Source organism: Chinchilla lanigera, unplaced genomic scaffold (genome assembly GCF_000276665.1).
Source record: "Chinchilla lanigera isolate Chin_1 unplaced genomic scaffold, ChiLan1.0 scaffold00069, whole genome shotgun sequence".
Lineage (NCBI taxonomy): Eukaryota > Metazoa > Chordata > Mammalia > Rodentia > Chinchillidae > Chinchilla > Chinchilla lanigera.
This window is the reverse complement of record NW_004955470.1, coordinates 1,797,590-1,812,900: the sequence shown is the minus strand read 5'-3', so window position 1 is coordinate 1,812,900 and position 15,311 is coordinate 1,797,590. Positions and strand designations below refer to the sequence as shown.

The following is a 15,311-nucleotide window of genomic DNA, read 5'->3' as shown; positions in this document are numbered from 1 at the left end:
CTATATTAGAAAAGAAGAGTTATACAACACAGTGACCTCATCTTCAACATTCACAAATTTAAAAATAGAGAAAATTAAACCAAAAGTTATCAGAAGAAAAGAAATGTTAAAGATAAGGAATCAGTGAAGTAAAAAGGAAGAATCTAAGCAAAATTAATGACGCTGTTAAATGAATGAAAAGATAAGCTGCAGACCGGCAGAAAACATTTGCAAACACTTGACAAAGAACTTATAGCAAACATATATAAAGAACTCTAAAAATTCAACAAAATAAAAAATAGAAAAAGTGGGCAATAAATTTAAAAAGATGCTTCACCAATAAAGATAGATACATGAAGTCTAAGGTTATTGGCAATTAGGAAATGCAGATTAAAACCACGATGAGATACCAATGCCCACCTATAACAATAGCTTAAATTTGCAGACTGATTATACCCAGTGTTGGCAAGGCTGTGGGAGAACAGGAGCTCTCTTTCACTGCAGATGAGGATGTTAAATGGTCCAGTCACTCTGGAAGACAATTTGGCAGCTTCTTTAGAACTTAAACATCCATTTACACTACCAGCTATTCCACTGTAAGATGTTTTCCTGAAGAAATGGAAGCATTTGCTTGTTCAAGGACTTGCATGGTATGTTCATGGCAAATTTATTTGTGACAGCTTCGAACTATAACCAACCTAATTATTTATCAGCACATCAAAAGATAAACAGATTGTGAAATACCCAGTTTTAAGCCAAAATCTGAAAGACACAATTTCAAATACCATAATCCCAGATGTTGAAAACCCAAAAGATCAAAATTTTTAATGGCTAAAATCCCTACATTCTAAAATCCTGAAAGATCAAAATCCTGATCATATAATTTTGGTAAAAATAACTTCAAAATTCTTTCAAAGACATTGTAATTCATATTTCAAATAAGAGACTTGAGGAAAAACCTGACATTTTATATACCTTTGCAAGCACAAACACACAGGTATACCAGCCACAGTCATATAGGTATAACAGATAAGAACGGATGAACCATAGTCAAAAAGTGAAAGTCAGAAAGTGAAATGTATAAATACACATCACCACGGCTGGTAATTGTGTGTACCCAGCTTTATCACTGCAGTCACCCGAAATACCATGATGGACAACCTAGTCTTTTGATTAAATAAAAAAACACAATGGGTCATTGCTGACATGTGTTTGCCCAAAGATCCAAAATTTCAAGAAATTTTATCTTTTTCAAATGCAGTTGTACAAAAAGATTCATTTACTCAAAAAGTCTCAACATTTATATAGATATGTTACTGCTTATATATAAGGTCAATGTTTAACTCCATTTTTGCAGAATCAGATTTACAAAACATGCATAAAATATAAAATTTTATCTTTAATAGTGGAAATGGTAGGAAGATGAAAATTATTTATGAGAATAATATCAGTAGGTTAAAATACTATGAAAAATGTAAGAAAAAGGAAAAAACCTGAAAAACTAAAAAGAAAAATTGACACATGATAGTATATTACAAGGTAGATTACAGGCAATTGGCATGGAGGTAGTCCAGAAGACCTGGCCAGCTTTTATCATGATGAACTGTGTTTTGAAATCTTACATCATGGTATATAGGCACTTTGCTCCTTTAGGGCTTGGCTGGCCTCAGAGAATAATACATGTACATTTGTTTTCTATGCGGTGCTTCTCTTTCTGAAATTCTATGATTTAAAAATATACCAACGTGAGCATACCCTATTAAATTCTTCCATCTTCAGCATCATCCTTCTTTGTTGCTTTGGGTATCCAAAAACCCACAACACACCCTCGCAAGCAGATCCCAAATTTGGTGAAAACAATACTGGTGATCAGGCAGCAACCCCATTGCAAATTTTTCTTACTCTACTTTGCAAATAATTGTATTTGAGCCACTCAGTAACTTTGCTGGCTTTTTCAGGCAAACAAGGTTTTCACTCATTACAAATTCCTGGAATTTCATCAGCTGGAATGAATGCCAGTGCAGACAGATGACCCATTTTTAAACTGAAGTTTTCTCCATGGCAACCCCTATCCTTGAGAGCTTGTTTGATCTTGACCTGATCTTTTCTTTGGAGAAGGTCCTCCTCTTCAATCATGCACACAGCTTCAAGAGAGACGTACATGGAGCCGTGAGAAAGAGGACACCCACCTATCCAGCCAGATTAACCAAATCAGCCCACGCAATCACTGGGGTGACAGATGTTACAACCAGATCACTCTCACATCCACAGCAAATCCCCTTCTCAGAATCCAGCTTTCTTCCCTTCTTTTTCTCCCCATAGGGCTTAGAGGTTTTTTTTTTTTTTTTTCTTTTGAGACAGGGTCTCGCTATGCAGTTCAAGCTGGCCTTGAGCTCACTTTGTAACCCAGGCTGGTCTCAGACTTGCACCAATCCTCCTGCCTCAGCCTCCCGAGTGCTGGGATTACAGGCATGTGCCACCATGCCCGGCCCGGCTTAGAGTTTTCAAAATTTCAGCTTTCAGGATTTAATTTATTTAGGACAATGATTCTAGAGATTTTAATCTTTGGGGCTTTCCACATTGGTGATCATGACATTGGGAGTTGTGCTTTTGACAATTATGATCAGCATGGGCACTGAACAGAAATGAATCACTGATACACGCAGCGACATAAAGGTCAAAATAATTAGCCTGAATGAGAGAAACCCAAGGGGGTAAAGAATGCTGGCTGTGTGGTTCCTTTTTATGAAAATTCTAGAAAATGCAAATTGATTTTTAAAGATCAAAACAGATCAGTTCTTGCAGGAGTGGAATGAAAAGAAAAAGAAGTGATTGGAGAAGCGCATGAGGACGGTTTGGAAAGCTCCACACATCCACGATCTTGACCGTGTTAGAGTTTCACCGGGGTATACATGTCAAAACTCCCTTAATTGTACCCCATGTTTTAAACGTGAAAAAGAATTCTCTTAACTGAATCCAAGCCACCCTCCCACTGGACTGTGGGAAATTCAGTCATCTAGAGTTGGCCTGGAGGACTGATGTTGCTGGGAGCTGCACCAGCACGTAGGAGCCTTACGTGGTGTCGCTCAAACAAGCTAGACCCCTGCCCTGATCTTCAGGATCCCCAGCCCGCCTTCTTGTCCCTTGGATGGAGACTTAGTCTTGTTTCTGGCTTCTGACGCTCAGCCTCTGCAGTGAAGTTCTCCTCACTCTACTTTTCCTCGTTTTCTACCAAATACATTTTGTGAAAGATGTTGGAGAACTGAGAGATTCCCACTGACTCTGGCAAGGCCTGGGCATCCATCTGATTCTCTCCCTCCCACACTCCCCAAATAAGGGCCCAGCACCTCTAGACTTGGAGTCCTTGCATCCTATCCTTTGACAAACACAACCTTTTCCCCGTCACTTCAGAATTTGAACAGTGCCTAAATATCTGAGGAAAATAAGCTCTGACCTCCCCAGTCTAATCTATAAATCTTGAACCAGGGCCACAAATGTTGAGGGTGTTTTAGTGCTTGTTTTTCTCAGGCTGAGTTCATCACAGTCCATGTTAGAGGTTTCTTGAAGTCTGTGTCTTAGCAGTTTCCTCCTCCACTGCATACAAAAGGCAGCAACTTCCAGTTCCTCTGGATCTGGGGAAGGCGGTCGCAAACCCTAGAGGAGAGAGAGAGGGAGAGCAGTGGTTTACATAGCACACAGCATGGCAAGAATAGAAGGCTGCCTTATAATTGGATAAGAAGATTTTAGCCAAAACTTTTAGCAAATTGCTAATTGCTCATGGTCAAGTATAGATAGTATCGTGAGTGTATAAAACCCATTCTAGCACAACATGCGACAGGTCCACATCCGCCCTAGGCTTTGTCTAGCATCTCACTTCTGCACTTGAGAAAATGACTTGTGGCAGGACTGGAGCCTGTGTCACAGGCTTTGGGGAAGAGAGCAGCCACCACTGCCAGGAATTTCCAAATTCCCGCCCAGGTTGACCTCCTTTCCGAAAGCCATAAGCCACTAAGGACAGTAAACTAAACGTAAGGCAGTGCGTGCAAACATGATCCCCATGATGCACTAACAGTGACTGTTACAAAAATAAAACCCAAACTCGGGTCAGCTCCTGACTGTATTGATTCATCCGCCACACTACAGGCCTGGAAGAAATGTACATAAATAAATAAATAAATACTTACTTAGTCCCCAATAAGTATTCATTTATTAGTCCAATCTGCACATATTGTAGTTGTCAATGGAAAATCATGAGATGCACAAAAAAGAAAAACAAAACAAAAACAATCTCCTGCCAAGAGACAACACAAAACAAAAACAAAAAACCTCCATACTCATATATGCACAAGTGGAAATGATCACAAAAAATTAAAAATAACTATGATTAATATACTTGTGATGTTAATAGAAAAAGTAGACAATACATAAGCAAATGGGAATCTTAACAGAAAGATAAAAATTACTTGAAATAATAAGTGGAGGTGCTGGAATTAAGAGAAAACATGGTAACAGATATGCAGAATGCTTTGACAGGTTCATCTACAGAATGGCAACAGCTATAGAAATACTCAGTGAGCTTGAAGGTAGATCGAGGGAAATTAGCCAAACAATAGAATTGAATTTAATTGTTAAGAAGAAGGAAGAGCCTCCCTGTGGATGTCTGCCGTTTGCCACGTTCCTGAGCGCACTCACCCGGAGACTTGCAGCTTCTGCGGCCCTCACTGCCTTGGACACAGCCTGGAGGAGCTGTTGTGCATTTCCCACCAGGAGCTCTTCAGAGGACTTGCTTCTTGCCAGAGAAGCCTTCACCCTTGGGAGTTTATGGGGGGAAACAGACCTTAGATCAGGTAAGAGAGACAATGTCACATAAGTTAATACCAGGAGTGTTTATAAAGCGAGCATCTTCCAGAAAGCAGGATGCCTTGGTGAGGACCATTCAGAGAAAGAATGTTCTAACAGGCTATTTCAGCATTTAAAAATGAGAATTGTATTGTAATGCCAAGAAAGTGTGAGTCATATAGCATCTACAAATTAATTAAAAAGTATGTTTTAATGGAAATAAGAGAAACAGCAGAACAAAAGCCAACTGCCGTACATAATGATAGGGAATCAGAAATTTTGTATAGAATTATATTCAGTGCTTGGATTAAAAAACCCCAACTCATATACCTGCCACGTGTTGAAGTGGTCAGGCAGGAAATTAAAAGTTCTAATGAAAGATCAGACTTATACTTCCTAACTTAATTACATACTTCAATGGCATTTGTTTAAACAATGTAACTGAATTTAGATACATTGTTTTCTACCATTAGGGGGGAAAATGGGGTGAAATTTAAGTAACTCTTAACTCTGGCAAAAGTTCTTATCTTCAAGATCCTTCAGAAGACTGAGGTTGACAAATATACCTGTAATAATTGTGCCTTTTTACTTCCTTCCTCCAGAACTGAGACTGCGATCTGTCGCTCCTTCCCTGTCTCCCTCCTTCCCTCCCCGCTCCCTCCCTCCTTTCCTTCTTTCCTCATCCCCTTTTCTGTTTTTATGTGCTGGGGATTGAATCCAGGATCTTGTACATACTAAGCACATGTATTTTGTATTTCTGATGCTTTGGCTCGCTGAAACGCTGCTGATGTTGGAGAAACACCCCTCCCGGGGCCAACCAGTTCCCAGGGACAGTACACAACTTGTCAAAGCACAGATTTTCCATATGCACCAATCCACAGCCCACGCCCCAACCAGCTCCATCTTACTTGTGTACTCCGGGCCACTGCCTACCCGCCCTAATCATGCCGGAGCCACGCACCAGACAACTAGAGACAAAAACTATACCTCAGGAATACCCCAGGACACTCTGCAATTATTCAAACTCACCAATCCTAAATACGCGTAGCCTGCATAGTCTGTCTAGGCCGTTCCTTCCCACGAAAATCACGATAAACACTCTTGCTCACGTTTTCCCATCATTCCTTCTACTTTTTGACTGACTTTGCTGCTTCCCTGGGGCCCTGTGTACATGCTGAGACTGCGATTTCTAGGAATCTGTGAGTACAAGATCTATTTTCTTCATGATGCATTACCATGGCTATGTGTTTAATCTCTATGCTACTTAATTAGAGCAAATCCTGAGTACCCTTAATACTCATATATGAAATGCAAAAATTAATTTTTCCTTTACCTTAAGTGGACAGATGTTGGTAGCTAATCTTGAGGTGATTATGTACCTGAAATATTATTTCCTGGAGAATAGTAGCAAAGTTTTATTTTTACTTTTTTTTAGTACTGGGGATTAAACCCCCGGCTTTCATATTGAGCTACTTTGCCAGCCCTTTTTTATTTTTTATTTTTAGACAGGGTCTTGTTAAACCTGGGCAACTTAGTGACTTACTGAACCCTGTCTTAAAATTTTAAAAAAAAATTTTTTTTTGGTACCGGGAATCAAACTTAGGATGTTGTGCTTGCCAGGTAGGTGCTTGTGCCACCGAGCTATATCCCTGGCCCAAAATTTAAAACTTTTTAAAAAGGGTTGAGGATGTAGCAGTGCAAAGGGCTAGGTTCAACTCCTGGTACCAAAAACAAAACCAAAAACAAAAACAAAAAATGATCTACACTGATTTGGGCAATATTATTTTCTGCTTCCCAATGACTGGCAGTATCATGCTTCTCCATAATACAAAACAATTGCTAGTAGGAGTTTGTTACTGATAAGAGTTGCACTGCAGGTACGAAGAGACTTGAAGTGAAACCACCACATAATTATATTACGATAAGGAGATTAAACAGATGAAGTTTAACAGAAGCTCCGTGCAAGGACAGTTTTTCTTGGCAGATGACATCTGCACTGCTTTCCCTTGCTGTTAATGTACTGCTGCACATTGCTTCATGGCAGAGGTACCTCCTAAGAACTGCTTCACTAGATGATTTTGTTGTGTGACTATCACAGAGTGCACTTACGCCAACAAAAATGGCTATGAAGCCAGGTGTGGCAGTGCACACCTGTGATCCCAGCACTTGGGAGGATCAGGCAGGAAGATCACCTCAAATTTGAGGTCAGCCTGGGCTACATGGTGGATTCAAGGCCAACCTGAATTACAGAGTGAGACTTTTGTCTTAAAAAAAAAAAGATGGCTATGCTGTCACTAGCTGATATAACAGATGGGGCCACTTTTGTATATGCTGTGTGTCACTGACAAAACTGTCAGGATGCAGTCCATGACTGTACTTTTTTTTTTTTTGGTTTTTCTCCAGTACCGGGAACCGAACTCACGACCTTGCGCTTGCCAGGCAGGCGCTTTGCCGCTGAGCTAAATCCCCAGCCCGACTATACTTTTAAAGATAGCTGGCTTTTTCATTCGATATGACTAGTATAAAATAGAGAGCTAATGGTTAGACCTGGTTGTAAAGTAAGAAGGTTTGTATTTGTAAATTAACCCAGAATTGTGGTGAGCATAGCAATAATGTTGGAGTTAGGTACCTGGGATTTTGAAAAGGAAGTAAAGAGTCGTGCAAACTTGTGGGGACAAAAAACTAAAAGACCGTTGAGTCCTGAGAAAGTAGAGCTTAGCAGTTTTCCACGAAGTGTTTTCCCACCTGGAGATGATGCAGAGCTGGTTGCTCATTGTTTGAATCTGCTCTACTATGCGCAGAAGCTCCTGGGAACATCGTTGATCTACACAGTTCTTAGCAATGATGCAGATGAGTCTAGTGAAGTTTTGTCCAGAAGTTGCAATTTTCCTAGCAGAGGTAATGAGCTCATCTTTGGTCTGTATGAAAGAAATGAAAGCGTTAGAAGTAGGTAAATAATGCCCTTACAGATTGTCCCCAAGAAATCGGTTGCAAACTACAAAGCTTGATCAGGACTTTCTTGGCAAAACTTCAGCCCCTGAAATGAACACATGTTAGCTTAAACCACTACTTCCTGAGCCTCCTCCAGCTTCTCCCTGGGTTAGTAAGAAGCTTACTCCCTTGGCAACTGCAGAACAAAACCCATCCATGTAGGGCTATAGCAGGGAAGTCAGGCAGCTTCCTGGCTGAGAGCTAGCTATCCTTTTTTTTTTTTTTGAAACAGGGTCTCACTTTGTAGTTCAGGCTGGCCTTAGACTCACTGTGTAGCCCAGGCTGGCCTCAAACTCCAGATGATCCTCCTGCTTCAGCCTCCCAAGTGTGGGGATTACAGGGGTACACTATCACACCTAGCTAGAGTTTGCTTTCAACATTTTCCTGAGTAAGTTTTTATTTTGTACATACTATTACTCCAGGTTAACCTGGACCATGACTTTAAGAATGCTTTTTGTTCACTGCTGGCACACAGAAAGGGTTCAAGAAATTTTTGTTGAATTAAGATTTAAGACACAATATTATGGAAAGTCTTCAAAATGATCACCTCCATGTGTGAAGGGGAAGGGCCATACCGAAAGGATCTAGCTGGAATATTCCAGAACTCTCAACCTGGATCTCAAGGGTGCCAAGAAAACTCAAACCCCATGAGCATAACCTTATGTAGATCTCTCCCAAATGAGACGCTTATCTATGGGAAACCTCCTTCCACTCTTCCCACCATCCCCCTCGCTTTCTCCAATGCTACCCACAACCTCCGGGCTGAGGAGTTGCCAGTATGGCTGCCTCTCACTCATGTCATCTCAGACTGTTCTGTTCCAGAAATCCTCTAGCCAGCTGCCCCTTCCCCAGCCATTTTATATTCTTTTCCCTGTTCCACTCAAGAGCACATGTACTTTGGTTGTTAAAATCTGTCTGGTGTTAAGAGCAGAGTTTGGGAAGGTGTCGCCTGTTAAAACTGGTCCGTTGGTTTTCCTCCTGTCATCCCCTATTACGTGTACTGCGTTTCCCCCAGGGAACTTGCAGGTGGGCTGCATATTCCTGGATCTTCAGTTACACACCCCTGCCAGCACCTAGTCTTATATAAGTCAGAATGTCTGAGATGTCGGGAAAGAAAAGAGGAGTCAGCAACCCCTCCCACATCTGCTCTAACGACCTTAGGGGCCATATTGCAGGAAGAGCCTGGCAGCTTGTGGTGGGCAGGGGTCCAGGGCACGGACAGGACAAGGAAAGGTCTGAATCCAGATGTGGTAGGGCCGCTGGCTTTGGCTTTGCAGAAACCTAGTCACGGATGCCCTTCTCCTCTGTACCTCCTGTCACCTCCAGGATGAGAAAGTAGGGTCCCCTCTGGCTGGTTTTTTAAATGGCTCTTGTTGCCATTTGATTGTCTTCTTTCCGGTCTGCACATTCAGCAATTGGACTACTTTTATTTTTGTTCTATGTTGGTGTGTTGACATTAAACAATGCTTATCTCAATTTAGTCAAGAAGAGAGATGAAAAGAATTGACATAGGCACCCTGATCATGAGGGCGTTGGCCTTCAGAAGCTAGTGGGAAGCAGCCCGGGCCCTGCAGGCTGCGCTAGCCCGCAGGAGCTTTCAGTTCTCGTGACCTCTGCTTTGAGAAATGTTCAGAGGTATAAATGGCTCTCTTCAGTTCATTCTTCTGGAATATGAGTGAGTCCTTAATTTTACTAAGTTGCACCTTTTGGCAATGTATCTTTTCTGGTAGAATAAGACAAAGCCTTAGTAAGCAGGCTTAAAAGAGGACGGGAAGAGGAAGGTAAGGCAAACTTTTTGGTACACCCAGGCAGAGACTGAGAAGAGAACCTAAAGATGCCATGTGCTGAATGGCTCCCCGGTGTGGCCTTGCTTCCTGGGAGCTGCCCCGGGCTGCCTTGGCTTCTGAGGGCCACCGGTGGGAAGTGCCATCTCCCTGTGCGCTGGCCACTCCTCCCACCCCAAGGCTGCTGAGTCACACGCACCAGGCCACACCCGCTCTTCCTCAGCCTCTGGGCCATCAGGAACGCCTCCTTGGCCATCTCTCGGGCAGTCCGGGTGACTGGGTTCTCACCGTCCGCCCTGCCGTCCTCTGGGAAGAGCTGGTCCATCTCAGGATGCGGCCCAGCGGGACCGCCCCTTGGGGTAGGGGCACTGCGGCTTCGCTGCTGCGGGAAGACAACAGGTCAGAACCAGCGAATCCCTGACACTCAGCCCTTAAATCACAGCAGGGATGTTAGTTGCCCTTTTATAGTTTTTACAAGAAAGATGAGAAGGAAGGGAGGAGCTTCCTGATTCCTCTGTGCCCCAGCAGCCCTTGGCCATCTTTTACAAATATGTAGGGAAACAGTGAGAAGAGCTATGAAGGTTATTAATTTGTATTCCACTCATTCAGAGTTTTCATAAACTGCAACCTGACACCCTCAGGTTCCCATATAGTTAAAATATTGCATTTTCTTTGCTTCTGTGAATTTTCAGGTTTTACGTGAAAGAAGGGAGAATCTGCAGCTTCTTCAAGAAATCCAGGGCTGGGGATATAGCTCAGTGGCACAGCACCTGCTTGGCAAATGCAAGGTCCTGAGTTCAATCCCTGGTACACACACACACACACAAAGAAGTCCAGGAACACTGACCAATTCAAGATCAGCCTAAATTACATGGCAAGAACCTGTCTCAAAACAAAAAAAAAAGAGAGAGAAATGAAATTCAGGAACACTTAAATGTTCCAATTTTGGGAACCCAAACCTAAACATTTTTATACCAGTTGATCCATATGAAATAACTTTAAAGTTTGGCTGTGAATAATTACGATTTCCCCCACAAAAAAGCTTGGTTGTTGTTACTTTCTAGTAAGAATGGCAGCAGCCTGTGGCACCGTGAGTGGACCGGGTGCTCAAGTTAGGCCACGTTATCTTCCTGCTGGACCTTGGACACAGCCTTCCTCGGCCCTTTTCCAGACCTTGAAATCAAGAAAATAACAAAGGTAAATCCATTCACAGAATTGAGAGTATCCTTGATTATCTCTGCCTCACCTCACCAGAGGCGGCTGCTCCATCTTGGACTTTTTAGCCTCCAGAACTGTGAGTCAAATTTATTTTCTTTGTACATTACCTAGTCTAGATGCTCTAATAGCAGAAGAGGACTAACACTCAGTTAGCGAATACTGAGAAGTCACTTGACCTTGCTACTGTTTTTGTGTTGGCTTCTTCAATTAAATGATTCCTACCTTCTGAAAATTGGCAGTGTCTTCCACTGATTTATTGGCCTGGTCCCAGACCAAGCGGGATGTCTGCTGAATGCTGGGAGGGGTGAGCAGAAGATCATGTTCTGGAGAGGGTCGCCTGCATCAGGGCCCAAGAGCCAGTGGCTTTTCCCTGTTCATTTTCTGCTGCAACAGTGAGCAGGACTGTGCTTCCCCAGGACAAAAGTCTTGCTTCTGCCCAGAGGAAACGAGCCCCCTCCAGGAAAGATGACTCCCCGCATGGACAGGAGTGCTGATGAGGGCTTGCTGTTGTCTCCATTCCAGAAGCCTGCAGGCCTGGGCAGCCAGCGTCACCCTGCTCTGCAGCTAGAGGAGATGCACCATAGAGAGTTCATGGAACCGACAGAAGTAATGCACGTCAGTGAATCCTGGCAGTAAGTGTGTGTTAGAAGGCCCTATGGAGAAACATAGCAAGAGGAGGCGCTGGTGACTACTTGAATGTGTAAGACCAGGAGATATGGAGCTGTTGCACCTACAGGATGGGTGGGATCTGAGCAAAGAGGACTCAGGCTACAGGAGAAAGGGGATTGTGCCTGTTCTCCTCCTCCTTAGCAGTAGAGCCCCCTCTTGTGGCATCTTAATGAGAAAAATGAAGCAAGGCTGAGGCAGTGGAGGAAGAAATGCATGGCTTAGTCATTTCCATTTTGGGAAAAGGCCTAAAGAATGGTCATGGGGGTGGGGTTCTTGCAGCAGAGCGCAAGGTCATGAGGGGGACAGATCATGTACCTCAAATGCTGACCTGAACCTGTCTGCTTGGGAACTACTTGAGCCCTGCCAACCTATTCTAACTCCCACTGCCTTTGGTCATGGGCAATATAAAACTCAATGTTTGAGATTCACCGTGCCTAAATGTCTTGTCATGCCCTCTGAGGAAATGAGTGTGAAAGATATTCAAGAGGCCTGGTATCTTTCAATAAATCTTTTTTTTTTTTTTTTTAACCAACTATGATTCAGGTTGGATTCCTGTCACTTGCAAACAAAAGAACCCTGATTGGAACTGGGAAGTAACATCTGAGGAGGTCAAAGAGGCATGAAGCAGCCTGAGTCACAGAAGAAGCAAGAAAAACCCTTGCAGTTTGGGGGATCAGAAAGAACTTCATGGAAGACAGTAGTAAGTATAGGTGCTAATTATAGAACTTCTATGATGTGCCAGGCAAGTACAAGTGACTTTGCATGGATACTTTCATTAACCCTCCATCAGACTAGAATACTGAAGTCCAAAGTAGCTCTGAAGGTCCTCAGGTCCTAGCTAGGAAACGACAGAGGCAGATGCAGCCCAGGAAGTCTGATCCTCTAGCATTGGCGCTTACAGGCTGCACTGCTGTCTGCCCAATGTGAAATGTACACAAGGGGTGCTGGGGATTTAGCTCAGCTGCACAGCGCCTGCCTGGCAAGCGCAAGGTTGTGAGTTGGATTCCTGGTACTGGGAAAAAAAAAAAAAAGTACACAAGGGCCTCAAGACCCTGAAATGTGGCAGGGTATTTGGTTACTAGAAAGAGTTGAGGTAGGATGGAAAAAAGGTGCTGAGTAGCCTACCATGCCCCTGTCTGCTGTGGAGGTCCCAGTGATGGCTGGATCATCAGGGCAGGCCCCCACTGAGCTCCCTGGAGTGCCTCTGGAAGCATCGTGCTGAGAATCCACCCCGTCCCCTACAGACGCTCCTGCTGTACCCTCTTCACAGTGGAGCTGGATCCAGATGGGATCCTGTTCCGGGACCATTACTGGCCCTTCTGTGTGTTTCAAGCACTGGGCCAGGAATCTCCAGGCCTTGGGGTGACCACCTTTCCAGGCCTGGAGCTGGGCCACTGCATAGTGGGCCTTGGCTGCCCACTCCCACTGAAGCCAACCCAGCATGTGCAATCCCCGCTCCTCTGCATGTTCTTGAAGCCCAGGAACTCTCTGGGCCACTTCCTTGGTGAGGAAAAGAATGCTCTCCAGAGCCACAAGAAGATCTTCCTGGCAGGGCCCAGACTCTTGACCTCTTGCTATGATTCCCCGTACAGCTTGGATCCCAGACACGATTCTTTCCAAGGACCTTTCTGTCCTGCTCTGGGGGTTCTTGCTCACAGAGAACCTTGGGCAGACAGCATCGTGGAAGGCACGTTCATAGCCTGCATTTATGGTGCTGAGGTGGCCCGTTAGGGCCTTGGCTCGAAGGGTGAGCTCCAAACAGAGAAGGTCAAAGCGTGTGGACAAGCTGGGAGATGGTCTGGGAGAGGAAACCAGGATCTGTGCCACGTCCAGCAGAGCATCTCTGAGCACAAGAACTTCCCTGCACAGAAAGGAGACCTCACCCTTTACCTGCTCATCCCCACATAGAAGGCCGGACAGCCTGGCAGCCTCCTGCAGCCTTTGAGAAACATCTGCTATCTGGTCCAACCCTTCCTGCAACCCCTGCTGGTCCTTCACTGCCTGTCGCAGGGGCAATAGGAACAGACTTTGTCTCCTGCTGAACCTCTCCATGCACTGGATCAGGTCTTGGACAGCCACTGACCATAGGAGGCACCCATCCTCAAGGTTCTCTTCCCATGACTTGGGGGCTTGGAGACCATCAGAGGCCAGAACTTTGTCCAATAGCTGTTTAGCATGGATCTCTGTCTCTTCCAATCTACCTCGCATTTGTAAAAGCATTTCTGGATGCCCTGTTGAGTCAGGGTTCCTCTTATCCAAATCTGTGGGTTCATTTTTAGCTGCTAGTTGAACTATTAAGGCTAAATTCTGCTGGAGCTCCATGAACACTGCCATGTTCTCTGGTAGACCAGTTGTTGAGTTGTGGCAAAAGAGTTGTTGACACAGCAGATACCAGTCACCAGCCAAGGCTACCAAAACCTGCTTGCTTTCCCTGGTCCTTTCAGGTAGCTGGAGAGTCACTTCGAGAAGCCTATTATGTCTACCAGTTATTCTGTGGGCTAACTCCTTTGCTAGGTCAATGACGGAAGGTGCCAACATTATTTCTTGGAGTCCTGTTGTCCTCTCTGACTCCAGTGGTTCCTCTCCAGCTGGGGCCTCTTGAGCTGCATCCACAGCAACATCCTGCTCCAGCACGTGGGTGTAAGCTGAGGCTGCTGCTTGGTGATTCTGGCTCTCCACAGAAAGAATGGCTTTGCTGGTGGTGGGGCATGGAGGGTCTCTCCTCTGTGCGTGGATGTCAGGAATCCAGGGGTGGGAAAGACGTTCCATTGCTGGACAGGATATGCCTTGATCACGTTCCCCTAACTCAGGTACCTTCTGATATTTCAGTTCAGGAAGTGTGGGGTCCTGAAGGCCAGAGGGAATGAAATGTGGCCAGCCCTTAGCAATGTCAAACCTTTGGACCTGGAGTCGAAGGGGACTGAGGATGTCTGGGTGGTTGGTCCCACTGAGCCCCTCTTGCACTTGCTGAGCTGAATAGATGAGATGTTTTGCCATGGTTAAAAACACATCCGCGTCCTGAGAGCTGTACCCACCTGAACTGTGTTCTGCAGCCGTACCCAGGGCGGAAGCAGACTGCTCGAGCTGCCATATCAAGACTCGCAGGCCATTCCGGAAGATGGGGTCTCGGTTTTGGCCCACATACCTGCTCATTACCTGTACTATGTGTGTGGCTCGACCCTGTAAACAGGCCACAGATCTGGAAAGCTCTCCGGGCTCTCCACTCCTCAAAGCCCACGTAAACAGGTCCAAGTGCTTGATCATATCCTGAATGGACACCCCGAGGAATTCACGAACGTCGAGAACATCATCAAAACATGCCAACAGGCGTTCAGATGCCCAGACCCAGGCCTGAAGCAGGGCCTGCAGGACAGCGGGGCTCCAGTCCCGCCCAGACCCTTGGCAGCTGTGTGAGAAAAGCTGCTGCACTCTGACCACAAGCCCCCAGACGCCTGCCATGGCGGCCTCCATGTCTCCGCCTGTTTGATGTCCAGGGCAGCAAACCAAGACGAGCTGGGCCACGCGGAGCATCTGCTCGGCCTGGTCTTGGAATGCAGCGAGGAGAAGCTGGAGGCTCCGCCGCGAGGCCTCCGGGTCGCTCAGGGTCCTGCCTGTGGGAGTCGCCAGGGCGGCCTGGACCAGCCTTCGGAGAGGGCTGCGGGTGTCTGTGAACGTGTCCAGGATCCGGCGCAGGAGCCCAGCGCGCGCGGCCTGGAAGAGGGCCTCGGTCGCGGCCCGCAGCGCCGCGCGCTCCTCCCCCGGCTCCAGCCTCTCCTGGCCGGTCCCGATCGCCAGAGGCCCGAAGGTCCCGTCCGGATGCCGGACGCCAGC

General features: G+C 45.4%; 2 protein-coding genes across 2 annotated transcripts; both read right to left on the bottom strand.

Moving 5' to 3' along the window:
- Positions 1 to 2,475: 2,475 nt before the first annotated feature.
- LOC106150271 (vinculin-like) lies at positions 2,476 to 9,978 on the bottom strand. Its single transcript, XM_013522683.1, has 4 exons — positions 9,793 to 9,978; positions 7,564 to 7,736; positions 4,672 to 4,789; positions 2,476 to 3,633 (listed from the first exon to the last, which is right to left on the bottom strand). The coding sequence occupies exons 1-4, from the start codon at positions 9,916 to 9,918 to the stop codon at positions 3,448 to 3,450; spliced, it is 603 nt and encodes a 200-aa protein (XP_013378137.1). The 5' UTR covers positions 9,919 to 9,978; the 3' UTR covers positions 2,476 to 3,447.
- A 1,370-nt stretch (positions 9,979 to 11,348) lies between these two features.
- Positions 11,349 to 15,279, bottom strand: LOC106150270. The gene is made up of 2 exons (XM_013522682.1): positions 12,606 to 15,279; positions 11,349 to 11,464 (listed from the first exon to the last, which is right to left on the bottom strand). The coding sequence occupies exons 1-2, from the start codon at positions 15,009 to 15,011 to the stop codon at positions 11,360 to 11,362; spliced, it is 2,511 nt and encodes an 836-aa protein (XP_013378136.1). The 5' UTR covers positions 15,012 to 15,279; the 3' UTR covers positions 11,349 to 11,359.
- Between the last annotated feature and the right edge of the window lie 32 nt (positions 15,280 to 15,311).